The 14,090-nt window shown below is 42.4% G+C and overlaps 1 protein-coding gene across 2 annotated transcripts in view; it reads left to right on the top strand.

Annotated features, from left to right (window-relative positions):
• LOC135551780 (polypeptide N-acetylgalactosaminyltransferase 4-like) overlaps window positions 1-11,629 on the top strand; it is a 33,364-nt gene extending 21,735 nt beyond the window's left edge. For both annotated transcript variants that reach the window (XM_064983002.1, XM_064983003.1), the window contains exons 7-11: window positions 397-573; window positions 8,642-8,773; window positions 9,674-9,784; window positions 10,598-10,750; window positions 10,959-11,629. In XM_064983002.1, the coding sequence (XP_064839074.1) occupies window positions 397-573; window positions 8,642-8,773; window positions 9,674-9,784; window positions 10,598-10,750; window positions 10,959-11,099 (714 nt within the window). In that variant the 3' untranslated portion in view covers window positions 11,100-11,629. The remainder of the gene's footprint in view (window positions 1-396; window positions 574-8,641; window positions 8,774-9,673; window positions 9,785-10,597; window positions 10,751-10,958) is intronic.
• The last annotated feature ends 2,461 nt before the right edge of the window (window positions 11,630-14,090 follow it).

Raw genomic sequence — 14,090 nt, 5'->3', positions numbered from 1 at the left:
GTGCTTCAACAAAGTACTGAGTAAAGGGTCTGAATACTTATGTAAATGTGATACTATTTTTATTAAAGTTGCAAACATTTCTGCAAACTTGTTTTTGATTTGTTGTTATTGGGTGTTGTGTGTAGATTGAGGAAATTGTTTTATTTATTCCATTTTAGAATAAGGCTGTAATGTAACAATGTGGGGGGAAAGTCAAGGGGTCTGAATACATTCCGAAGGCACTGTATATAAAGAAAATATGAGCAATAGGAACCTCTCCACAAATCTTACATTTGGGATTTCTGGGAAGGTTTGAGTCACATGCATACCTATCCTGTACATATGTCTGGATTTCTGCCAGAAATATCATCAGATGCAAAAAATGTCAAATTGGCTATATTTCTTCCTGTTCCCCAGGTGTGGCAGTGTGGAGGTTCTCTGGAGATCCACCCCTGCTCCCATGTGGGCCACGTCTTCCCAAAGAAAGCCCCATACGCCAGGCCCAAGTTCCTCCAGAACACAGTCCGTGCTGCCGAGGTGTGGATGGACACCTACAAACAGCACTTCTACAACAGAAACCCCCCTGCCAGAAAGGTAGAGTTGTGTAGTACACTTTACAGTAAAATGTTCTTATTTTATCTCGCTGCCCATTGTCATATGATCAACGTGAGGTACAGTATTTTCAGTGAGCTGTCAGGGCCACAACAAAGTTACACCATTATGAGGTAGCTAGTGGTTAGAGCGTTGGGCCAGGAAACGAAAGGTTGCTGAATCGAATCGACAAGGTGAAAATATGTTGTTCTGCACCTTGACAAGTGAGTTAACCCACTGTTCCCTGGGCGCCGAAGATGTGGATGGTGATTTAAGGCAGCACCCCACACCTCTGAGGGGTTGGGTTAAATGCGGAAGACACATTTCAGTTGAAGGCATTCAGTTGTACAACTGACTAGGTATCCCCCTTTCCCTTAGTAGTGGAGGATGCAGTGATTGTAGATCGATCAGGCTGTAGAAATACCAATAATAAAGTAACTTATTGTAATGTGATAAAGTCACTTATTGTAATGTGCATAATCCCAACAAGTGATAAGAAGTAGCTCATGCTTGTAGTTAGGACCAATCTGGAGATTAAAAAAACCCTAATCATGCACTCTGACATTTGTTTTGGTAAACCGCTGAGGGATGGGGCTTGAGAACTATAACCACTCTTACATTCTTAGAAAGTGCTTTGGACTGACCATCCATGATATCAACATTATAGTTTTGAAGCGATACAGGGTTTGTTTACATTGACTTTGTTAACAAACATGGGAGTAAAACCAGCTGATATTTTGGGTTCTGATGGGGTTTGACAGTTGAACTAAGCTCACGAAGCATTTTTAAGATCTGTTCTTCAAGAATCAATGTCTTCATACTGTATCAAGGATCATCAACGAGATTCAGCAGCTGGATGGGTTTGAGGTCGGGGGCTGGAACAAAATACAAAATAAAAAAAGATTTGTAGCCGGAAAATTGACCGCAAGAAGCCCAAACAGAGGTTTAAAATGATTGTTTTAGTCAAACATTTCTTATATTTATGTATGATCATGTGTCTGTCTGTGTGGGAATATTCGGGAACAGATTTCTTAATATATATCACTTGGTGCTGATTTCCTGGTGTTTTTAGTCTTTTGTGGCCAAATTTGTCCCGGAGGTATCCAGTTGGAGAACCCTGCTGTATCATCCACAGTCAAAGTGGATGTAGCAACTCCTGATTGGCCCTTTAGAGCTGTGATAGTTCTACCAAGGATGGAACACCCTAGACTTGATTAATATTGTATCGTAATGGAGTAACTTGGATGGAGATGTTCTTCACCTGTCTAGGTGTCAGCAGTGGTTGATGAGGTTGTGTGTGTCCCTCTCAGCTTTCTTTGTGTTGCCTGATATCAAAGTCTCATGTTCATCTTGGTTTCACCTCATAAATTACATTATTAATGCCAGGCATCTTTGATCAAACAATAAATGACCCAACCAAAGGTAGCTGGAGACTGGGTGCCAGACAAGTGACAACCACTAGTCCTTTTTTTGGGTCTTTTTTTTGTCTAAACAAACCAGGTGTGTTTCCACAAGGAACCAAGCAGAAGCTAATGGGATGACATCACTTCCGGCGCCGACAGAGATGGCCGCCTCGCTTCGCATTCATAGGAAACTATGCAGTTTTTTTTTTACGTGTTATTTCTTACATTGGTACCCCAGGTCATCTTAGGTTTCATTACATACATTCGAGAAGAACTACTGAATATAAGAGCAGCGTCAACTCACCATCAGTGCGACCAAGAATATGACTTTCGCGAAGCGGATCCTGTGTTCTGCCTTTCACCCAGGACAACGGAATGGATCCCAGCCGGCGAACCAAAAAAACGACTTCGTAAAAGGGGGAAGCGGTCTTCTGGTCAGACTCCGGAGACGGGCACATCGTGCACCACTCCCTAGCATTCTTCTCGCCAATGTCCAGTCTCTTGACAACAAGGTTGATGAAATCCGAGCAAGGGTAGCATTCCAGAGGGACATCAGAGACTGTAATGTTCTTTGCACGGAAACATGGCTCACTGGAGAGACGCTATCGGAGTCGGTGCAGCCAGCTGGTTTCTCCATGCATCGAGCCGACAGAAACAAACATCTTTCTGGTAAGAAGAGGGGCGGGGGCGTATGCTTCATGGTTAACGAGACGTGGTGTGGCCACAACAACATACAGGAACTCAAGTCCTTCTGTTCACCTGATTTAGAATTCCTCACAATCAAATGTCGAGCGCATTATCTACCAAGGGAATTCTCATCGATTATAATCACAGCCGTATATATTCCCCCCCCCCCAAGCAGACACATCGATGGCTCTGAACGAACTTTATTTGACTCTTTGCAAACTGGAATCCATATATCCTGATGCTGCATTCATTGTCGCTGGGGATTTTAACAAGGCTAATCTGAAAACAAGACTCTCTAAATTGTATCAGCATATTGATTGCGCAACCAGGGCTGGAAAAACCTTGGGTCATTGCTATTCTAACTTCCGCGACGCATATAAGGCCCTGCCCCGCTCTCCTTTCGGAAAAGCTGACCACGACTCCATTTTGCTGATCCCTGCCTACAGACAGAAACTAAAACAAGAAGCTCCCGCGCTGAGGTCTGTTCAACGCTGGTCCGACCAATCTGATTCCACACTCCAAGACTGCTTCCATCACGTGGACAGGGATATGTTTCGTATTGCATCAAACAACAACATTGACGAAAACGCTGATTCGTTGAGCGAGTTCATTAGAACGTGCATTGAAGTTGTCGTTCCCATAGCAACGATTAAAACATTCCCAAACCAGAAACCGTGGATTGATGGCAGCATTCGCGTGAAACTGAAAGCGCGAACCACTGCTTTTAATCAGGGCAAGGTGACCGGAAACATGACCGAATACAAACAGTGTAGCTATTCCCTCCGCAAGGCAATCAAACAAGCTAAGCGTCAGTATAGAGACAAAGTAGAATCTCAATTCAACGGCTCAGACACAAGAGGTATGTGGCAGGGTCTACAGTCAACCACGGATTACAAAAAGAAAACCAGCCCCGTCACGGACCAGGATGTCTTGCTCCCAGACTAAATAACATTTTTGCCCGCTTTGAGGACAATACAGTGCCACTGACACGTCCCGCAACCAAAACATGCAGACTCTCCTTCACTGCAGCCGACGTGAGAAAAACATTTAAACGTGTCAACCCTCGCAAGGCTGCAGGCCCAGACGGCATCCCCAGCCGCGCCCTCAGAGCATGCTCAGACCAGCTGGCTGGTGTGTTTACGGACATATTCAATCAATCCCTATCCCAGTCTGTTGTTCCCACATGCTTCAAGAGGGCCACCATTGTTCCTGTTCCCAAGAAAGCTAAGGTAACTGAGCTAAACGACTACCGCCCCGTAGCACTCACTTCCGTCATCATGAAGTGCTTTGAGAGACTAGTCAAGGACCATATCACCTCCACCCTACCTGACACCCTAGACCCACTCCAATTTGCTTACCGCCCAAATAGGTCCACAGACGATGCAATCTCAACCACACTGCACACTGCCCTAACCCATCTGGACAAGAGGAATACCTATTTGAGAATGCTTTTCATCGACTACAGCTCGGCATTTAACACCATAGTGCCCTCCAAGCTCGTCATCAAGCCCGAGACCCTGGGTCTCGACCCCGCCCTGTGCAACTGGGTACTGGACTTCCTGACGGGCCGCCCCCAGGTGGTGAGGGTAGGCAACAACATCTCCACCCCGCTGATCCTCAACACTGGGGCCCCACAGGTGCGTTCTGAGCCCTCTCCTGTACTCCCTGTTCACCCACAACTGCGTGGCCACGCACGCCTCCAACTCAGTCAAGTTTGCGGACGACACAACAGTGGTAGGCTTGATTATCAACAACGACGAGACGGCTTATAGGGAGGAGGTGAGGCCCTCGGAGTGTGGTGTCAGGAAAATAACCTCACACTCAACGTCAACAAAACTAAGGAGATGATTGTGGACTTCGGGAAACAGCAGAGGGAACACCCCCTATCCACATTGATGGAACAGTAGTGGAGAGGGTAGTAAGTTTTAAGTTCCTCGGCGTACACATCACAGACAAACTGAATTGGTCCACCCACACAGACAGCATCGTGAAGAAGGCGCAGCAGCGCCTCTTCAACCTCAGGAGGCTGAAGAAATTTGGCTTGTCACCAAAAGCACTCACAAACTTCTACAGATGCACAATCGAGAGCATCCTGTCGGGCTGTATCACCGCCTGGTACGGCAACTGCTCCGCCCACAACCGTAAGGCTCTCCAGAGGGTAGTGAGGTCTGCACAACGCATCACCGGGGGCAAACTACCTACACCACCTGATGTCACAGGAAGGCCATAAAGATCATCAAGGACAACAACCACCCGAGCCACTGCCTGTTCACCCCGCTATCATCCAGAAGGCAAGGTCAGTACAGGTGCATCAAAGCTGGGACCGAGAGACTGAAAAACAGCTTCTATCTCAAGGCCATCAGACTGTTAAACAGCCACCACTAACATTGAGTGGCTGCTGTTAACACACTGACTCAACTCCAGCCACTTTAATAATGGGAATTGATGGGAAATTATGTAAAATATATCACTAGCCACTTTAAACAATGCTACCTAATATAATGTTTACACACCCTACATTATTCATCTCATATGTATACGTATATACTGTACTCTATATCATCTACTGCATCTTTATGTAATACATGTATCACTAGCCACTTTAACTATGCCACTTTGTTTACATACTCTCATATGTATATACTGTACTCGATACCATCTACTGTATCTTGCCTATGCTGCTCTGTACCATCACTCATTCATACATCTTTATGTACATAGTCTTTATCCCCTTACACTTGTTTCTATAAGGTAGTAGTTTTGGAATTGTTAGCTAGATTACTTGTTGATTATTACTGCATTGTCGGAACTAGAAGCACAAGCATTTCGCTACACTTGCATTAACATCTGCTAACCATATGTATGTGACAAATATAATTTGATTTGATTTGAAATGGAAAACAAAAAACCTACCTGAATTTTATTCAGTAAGAAACGGTTGTTTTCATTTTGCCGTTGCTAAATGTTTTGCTACGGTGTGCCCTAATGAATACACCTCTGGTTCATCAGTTGCCAGAAACATGTTTGAATTTCCCATCCCTTTGGTTTGTTCAAGGTGGGGAGAACCACTGCTATCAGTACGACACAGGTGTCACGCTCCCACCCGTCATCCAGGAAATGCTTCTCAATGACTTTCATTAAGGACACAACAGCAATGCACCACCAGGAGTCAAACAGATTCAGGTTATCAGACCAGTATGTAGCTACTTCATGTTGTCACCCAGTAGCATCATGGTTAGTGTGTCCTATCAAAGCACTCCTAGGATTGACATATTTGACCAGAGCTGCATTGCAGATTGCAGTGAAATCCAGCTTATTTACATTACATTTTTGTCATTCAGCAGACTCTCTTATACAGAGCAGTTTACGGGAGCAATTAGGTTTAAGTTCCTTGTGCAAGGGCACATTGGCAGACTTTTCACAGTCTGCTCTTTGGTTACTAGCCCAACGCTCTGAACCGCTAGGCTACCTGCTGCCCCAGTTATTATTCTGGTGTGTCTTTTAGAGTTGTGTGTGTGTGTGGGCCTAATTTGTGAAATTCTGGAAATTGTTGCAAGCTAAAGTGTTATGTTGTTTACTCAATGTGTCAATGTTTTTAAGTGTATCCATCGCTACTCAAATAAATGTGTTGGATGAAGTGTTATGTTGTTTACTCAATGTGTCAATGTTTTTAAGTGTATCCATCCCTACTCAAATAAATGTGTTGGATGAAGTGTTATGTTGTTTACTCAATGTGTCAATGTTTTTAAGTGTATCCATCGCTACTCAAATAAATGTGTTGGATGAAGTGTTATGTTGTTTACTCAATGTGTCAATGTTTTTAAGTGTATCCATCGCTACTCAAATAAATGTTGGATGAAGTGTTATGTTGTTTACTCAATGTGTCAATGTTTTTAAGTGTATCCATCGCTACTCAAATAAATGTTGGATGAAGTGTTATGTTGTTTACTCAATGTGTCAATGTTTTTAAGTGTATCCATCGCTACTCAAATAAATGTGTTGGATGAAGTGTTATGTTGTTTACTCAATGTGTCAATGTTTTTAAGTGTATCCATCCCTACTCAAATAAATGTTGGATGAAGTGTTATGTTGTTTACTCAATGTGTCAATGTTTTTAAGTGTATCCATCCTACTCAAATAAATGTTGGATGAAGTGTTATGTTGTTTACTCAATGTGTCAATGTTTTTAAGTGTATCCATCCCTACTCAAATAAATGTTGGATGAAGTGTTATGTTGTTTACTCAATGTGTCAATGTTTTTAAGTGTATCCATCCCTACTCAAATAAATGTTGGATGAAGTGTTATGTTGTTTACTCAATGTGTCAATGTTTTTAAGTGTATCCATCCCTACTCAAATAAATGTGTTGGATGAAGTGTTATGTTGTTTACTCAATGTGTCAATGTTTTTAAGTGTATCCATCGCTACTCAAATAAATGTGTTGGATGAAGTGTTATGTTGTTTACTCAATGTGTCAATGTGTTTAAGTGTATCCATCGCTACTCAAATAAATGTGTTGGATGAAGTGTTATGTTGTTTACTCAATGTGTCAATGTTTTTAAGTGTATCCATCGCTACTCAAATAAATGTGTTGGATGAAGTGTTATGTTGTTTACTCAATGTGTCAATGTTTTTAAGTGTATCCATCCCTACTCAAATAAATGTTGGATGAAGTGTTATGTTGTTTACTCAATGTGTCAATGTTTTTAAGTGTATCCATCCTACTCAAATAAATGTTGGATGAAGTGTTATGTTGTTTACTCAATGTGTCAATGTTTTTAAGTGTATCCATCCCTACTCAAATAAATGTTGGATGAAGTGTTATGTTGTTTACTCAATGTGTCAATGTTTTTAAGTGTATCCATCCCTACTCAAATAAATGTTGGATGAAGTGTTATGTTGTTTACTCAATGTGTCAATGTTTTTAAGTGTATCCATCCCTACTCAAATAAATGTTGGATGAAGTGTTATGTTGTTTACTCAATGTGTCAATGTTTTTAAGTGTATCCATCCCTACTCAAATAAATGTTGGATGAAGTGTTATGTTGTTTACTCAATGTGTCAATGTTTTTAAGTGTATCCATCCCTACTCAAATAAATGTTGGATGAAGTGTTATGTTGTTTACTCAATGTGTCAATGTTTTTAAGTGTATCCATCCCTACTCAAATAAATGTTGGATGAAGTGTTATGTTGTTTACTCAATGTGTCAATGTTTTTAAGTGTATCCATCCCTACTCAAATAAATGTTGGATGAAGTGTTATGTTGTTTACTCAATGTGTCAATGTTTTTAAGTGTATCCATCCCTACTCAAATAAATGTTGGATGAAGTGTTATGTTGTTTACTCAATGTGTCAATGTTTTTAAGTGTATCCATCGCTACTCAAATAAATGTGTTGGATGAAGTGTTATGTTGTTTACTCAATGTGTCAATGTGTTTAAGTGTATCCATCGCTACTCAAATAAATGTGTTGGATGAAGTGTTATGTTGTTTACTCAATGTGTCAATGTTTTTAAGTGTATCCATCCCTACTCAAATAAATGTTGGATGAAGTGTTATGTTGTTTACTCAATGTGTCAATGTTTTTAAGTGTATCCATCCCTACTCAAATAAATGTGTTGGATGAAGTGTTATGTTGTTTACTCAATGTGTCAATGTTTTTAAGTGTATCCATCCCTACTCAAATAAATGTGTTGGATGAAGTGTTATGTTGTTTACTCAATGTGTCAATGTGTTTAAGTGTATCCATCGCTACTCAAATAAATGTTGGATGAAGTGTTATGTTGTTTACTCAATGTGTCAATGTTTTTAAGTGTATCCATCCCTTTTTTGGATGAAGTGTATCCAATGTGTCAATGTGTTTAAGTGTATCCATCCCTACTCAAATAAATGTGTTGGATGAAGTGTTATGTTGTTTACTCAATGTGTCAATGTGTTTAAGTGTATCCATCGCTACTCAAATAAATGTTATTTTTTCCACAGGAGACCTATGGGGACATCTCAGAGAGGGTTGTCCTCAGAGAGAGACTGAAGTGTAACAGCTTTGACTGGTACCTGAAGAACATCTACCCTGACCTGCATGTACCAGAGGACCGGGAGGGCTGGCATGGGGCGGTGAGTCTCTCTCTCTCTCTCCCCATCAATACGATTCGATATCTTAAGCACTAAACCACTCCACAAAATGTAAACAACATAAAACATCGGTCCGTAATAAGTCGAAGCCAAAATGAACTCCTATGTCCTACCTCGTTGGCCTCCATGTAGATGTGAAATGAGCATGGTAATATCATTAAAATAGACTAGCATCTCCAACCCATTTTCCTCTGCCCTATTGCCTGCATACTTTTTGTTCTTCCGTATGTAAAAATGTATGCATTTCTTGCCCTCAGAACAGACTCAATTCGTTGGGGCATGGACTCGACAAGGTGTCGAAAGCGTTCCACAGGGACGCTGGCCCATGTTGACTCAAACACTTCCCGCAGTTGTGTCCAGTTGGCTGGAAGTCGTTTGGGTGGTGGACCATTCTTGATACACACTGGAAACTGTTGAGCGTTAAAACCCCAGCAGCATTGCAGTTCTTGACACAAACCAGTGTGCCTGCTACCTACTACCATACCCCATTCAAAGGCACTTAAATCTTTTGTCTTGCCCATTCGCCCTCTGAATGGCACACATAATCCATGTCTCAATTGGCACAAGGCTTAAAAATCTTAGCCTGTCTCTTCCCCTTAAATCCCCTTTTCTTCAGTGTAGATGAAGTGGAGGAGACTGGTTAAAGGATTTTTAGGCCTTGAGACAATTGAGAAATGGGTTGTGTATGTGTGTCAGTCTCAGTGTATTGAAGCCTTCTTTACATCAGCAGTCGTCTCTATGTACTATACAGAAACGGAGACCAAACTGCCAAAGATCCAGCAATGCAGAGGCAGAATCACCATTTTTTTGTCTCCTTTAATCTGACCCTCTTTGCAGTGATGGCAGGTCTCATGATGCTAATCCGGATCATTCTCATCACAGGTGCGTAGCTCTGGGATCCATTCAGAGTGCCTGGACTACAACGCTCCGGAGCACAGTCCCACAGGGGCGCACATCTCCCTCTTCGGTTGCCATGGGCAGGGAGGCAACCAGGTGATTTAAAAATGTCATGTCTTGTCAGTTAATTTTCTCTCTCTCTCTCAACCCCCCTGATCCCACGTCCGTCTCCCTGAAGGACGGACGGAGTGGTTACTCTGAATAACAACCATATCCGGTGACCATCCACCTCATCTATCTAGAATTTACTCTCAAGTGAGATGCTGAGACATCTACAACTTTGGCTTAGTATTTCTAGACAAAGTATCCTAAAGCATATTTTAGGCCTAAATCTACATAAAACATGTTTTTTTCTACATTTATAGCTATGTTTCTAGTTAGTTTACAGATACTTGCTGACTGTATGGATGTATATTTGATGTCCAGTCAGACAACAGGGAGTAGTGGAAGACATGCAGGCAGAGGCTATCTCCACCGGCTATATCTCCATCTCTGATTACTCATTGATGCATCGCATCAGGTGTCCAACGCTACTAAAAGCGCCATGTGTGTGACTGAAAATCAATGTTTCCACAGCCTGCACTGAAACGGAAACCTCTACCTTCTCTTTAGAGAGTTCACTCCTAGTTCCATTTAAAAGATACATGAGGGGGGGTAGACAGACATACAGACTCTCTTTCTCTCCCCCCTGTTTGCTCAACAGACATTACTTTAGACCTAGATCCAACCATTTCTCTCTTAAAAGTAAACAATTATTTTGGTGAAATCTCTTAACTGTTGAATGCTAATGTTTGGAGCTGCTGATTTGATGAGCAGAAGCACTGAGAGTAAACATTCATCCATTCCCCAGGTACGGTGGTTACTATAATTCAGATCAGCAGTTTAACCCTGCATCTCTCTTTCCCCTAGTACTTTGAGTACACGACTCATAAGGAGATCCGCTATAACTCTGTGACGGAGCTGTGTGCCGAGGTCCCAGAGGGACAGACTTACATTGGGATGAAACACTGCCCCCACGACAGAACCCCTACACCCCCCACCATCATCTGGGAGTTCAGAGAGGTGAGTGATGCAGACGCAAGCAAAAACACACATGTAAGCAGAAAAATGCACTTACACACATACTCACTCACAGAAAAACACTACAGATGTTCATACTATGCACTACTGGGCTGATTGAATTGGTAAACACACGACAAGTTGTCTTGTCAGTCAGAAACGGACTGTGTTCAACATAGCTGTAGTCTTACCTGTCTCTGTGTGACCACAGGACGGGACCATATACCACCCTCACTCAGACATGTGTGTCACCTCCTGCCGCACAGCCGAGGGGCGAGCGGACGTCCAGATGAGGACGTGCACCCCCGGGGACAAGCACCAGCGCTGGAAGTTTGAGAACGGGGGGAACTAGCTTCACCCTAACCCTAATTGACCTTTGACCTAAGTGCAATTACAGTTCCACGGTGGACGATTGAGAGGCAGGATTTTTAAAGAGGGGACCCAGCAAAGCCTCTCAGCAAACTACCTACTTGTTCCCTGTGGGAAGACTTCCTCATTTAAAGTGCCTTTGCAACCCAAGAGGTGACAGTATTTATGCCCGTCTGTCAGAATGCCCTAGTTTTGTTGATCTTTCCTTCCTGTCACTATGGGAGTTTAAAAACAATAAGAAAGCTTGAAGGAACTTTCCAGGATTGTCTAGTGGTGTCAGATCTAAAAGACTGGTTTCAAAGAGGATCAATGGCAGGCATCATGGGAGTTTGGTTTTTTAATTCAGTGGGATCGGCATAGATTCGAACAAGTACTGTTGCACTACAGAATGATTTTATAGAATATTTGTGTGTTTTTTTACATGTAGACCACAACAAATAACTGAATTGTGTTGTCCTTAAAATAAGATAAAAAATGTTTAGTACATTAAAACGATTCATTTCGAGGTCTAAATGATTACTCTTTTCTATGTGTGGTTAATCTGGGGGTTTGTAATTCAAAGATAACCCTTTGAGATAGCTGAATAAGTCCCAAAGCTTTGTATCATATGAGGCTTAACTATACAAGCCCCATCATGGAGTCAAGAGGACCCTGTCATGCTAGGAGACTGTATGTGTTCTACTCACCAGTGTCCGTCTCTCTGTTTGGAGACTGTTCAAAGTAGGTTGAAATTAGGCTATTCCAACAAGACTTGAAACACTTACAGTGAGGGGAAAAAGTATTTGATCCCTTGCTAATTTTGTACGTTTGCCCACTGACAAAGAAATGATCCGTCTATAATTTTAATGGTAGGTTTATTTGAACAGTGAGAGGCAGAATAACAACAAAAAAATCCAGAAAAACGCATGTCAAAAATGTTATAAATTGATTTGCATTTTAATGAGGGAAATAAGTATTTGACCCCCTCTCAATCAGAAAGATTTCTGGCTCCCAGGTGTCTTTTTATACAGGTAACGAGCTGAGATCAGGAGCACACTCTTAAAGGGAGTGCTCCTAATCTCAGCTTGTTACCTGTATAAAAGACACCTGTCCACAGAAGCAATCAATCAGATTCCAAACTCTCCACCATGGCCAAGACCAAAGAGCTCTCCAAGGATGTCAGGGACAAGATTGTAGACTTACACAAGGCTGCAATGGGCTACAAGACCATCGCCAAGCAGCTTGGTGAGAAGGTGACAACAGTTGGTGCGATTATTCACAAATGGAAGAAACACAAAAGAACTGTCAATCTCCCTCGGCCTGGGGCTCCATGCAAGATCTCATCTCTTGGAGTTGCAATGATCATGAGAACGGTGAGGAATCAGCCCAGAACTACACAAGAGGATCTTGTCAATGATCTCAAGGCAGCTGGGACCATAGTCACCAAGAAAACAATTGGTAACACACTACGCCGTGAAGGACTGAAATCGTGCAGCGCCCGCGAGGTCCCCCTGCTCAAGAAAGCACATATACATGCCCATCTGAAGTTTGCCAATGAACATCTGAATGATTCAGAGGACAACTGGGTGAAAGTGGTGTGGTCAGATGAGACCAAAATGGAGCTCTTTGGCATCAACTCAACTCGCTGTGTTTGGAGGAGGAGGAATGCTGCCTATGACCTCAAGAACACCATCCCCACCATCAAACATGGAGGTGGAAACATTATGCTTTGGGGGTGTTTTTCTGCTAAGGGGACAGGACAACTTCATCGCATCAAAGGGACGATGGACGGGGCCATGTACCGTCAAATCTTGGGTGAGAACCTCCTTCCCTCAGCCAGGGCATTGAAAATGGGTCGTGGATTGGTATTCCAGCATGACAATGACCCAAAACACACAGCCAGGGCAACAAAGGAGTGGCTCAAGAAGAAGCACATTAAGGTCCTGCAGTGGCCTAGCTAGTCTCCAGACCTTAATCCCATAGAAAATCTGTGGACGGAGCTGAAGGTTCGAGTTGCCAAACGTCAGCCTCGAAACCTTAATGACTTGGAGAAGATCTGCAAAGAGGAGTGGAACAAAATCCCTCCTGAGATGTGTGCAAACCTGGTGGCCAACTACAAGAAACATCTGACCTCTGTGATTGCCAACAAGGGTTTTGCCACCAAGTACTAAGTCATGTTTTGCAGAGTGGTCAAATACTTATTTCCCTCATTAAAATGCAAATCAATTTATAAAATTTTCGACGTGTTTTTCTGGATTTTTGTTGTTGTTATTCTGCCTCTCACTTCAAATAAACCTACCATTAAAATTATAGACTGATCATTTCTTTGTCAGTGGGCAAACGTACAAAATCAGCAGGGGATCAAATATTTTTTTCCCTCGCTGTAAGCTTGTGCTAAGTGCAATTTTCGATTGCCTGAGGGTGGTGGGATGTCTGACATTGTTGTCTGGGAGTCTTCACTGTGCTGTGAATTCTGTGGCTGATGTACTGGGTCTACGATGTTGCCTCCAAAAAGTGAGGCACAGTTAAATCTTTTGGGCAGAATTCTTTCACACATATTTAAAAAAAATCAAAATCCAATGTGCCTAACATACAATTATAAAGATGTTCATTTGACTTTCATAGTGTCAATATTCTCATGAGTCTTGGTCTACAGCAATGTTGTCTGCTTTCTTCCAAGGCCTCCGCGTTGCAACTAACACAAGCATGTCACAGCATTACTTACTTGTAGCATTTATACTGTATCGTGCATCAATTGTTGATCTCTCAAGGGCTTGATTGTCTTAAACCTGCCACACAACAGATTCCTTTGTCTTTGACAGACTTACATCAACACCCGCACTCTGCTCTTACTCTCTCTCCTAACCTGAACCTTTCTTATAATATCTGGTTCCCTTGATTGGGATTCGAGAACCACATTATGGCCTTAATAACAATGATTCCGTGTTTGTTGCTATTGAAGTGCTTATTATTGAAATCAGTTGTACCGCCGCAG

Source organism: Oncorhynchus masou, chromosome 13 (genome assembly GCF_036934945.1).
Source record: "Oncorhynchus masou masou isolate Uvic2021 chromosome 13, UVic_Omas_1.1, whole genome shotgun sequence".
NCBI classification, from domain to species: domain Eukaryota; kingdom Metazoa; phylum Chordata; class Actinopteri; order Salmoniformes; family Salmonidae; genus Oncorhynchus; species Oncorhynchus masou.
Note: the sequence above shows the minus strand (reverse complement) of the source record. Positions and strands in the feature narration are given on the sequence as shown.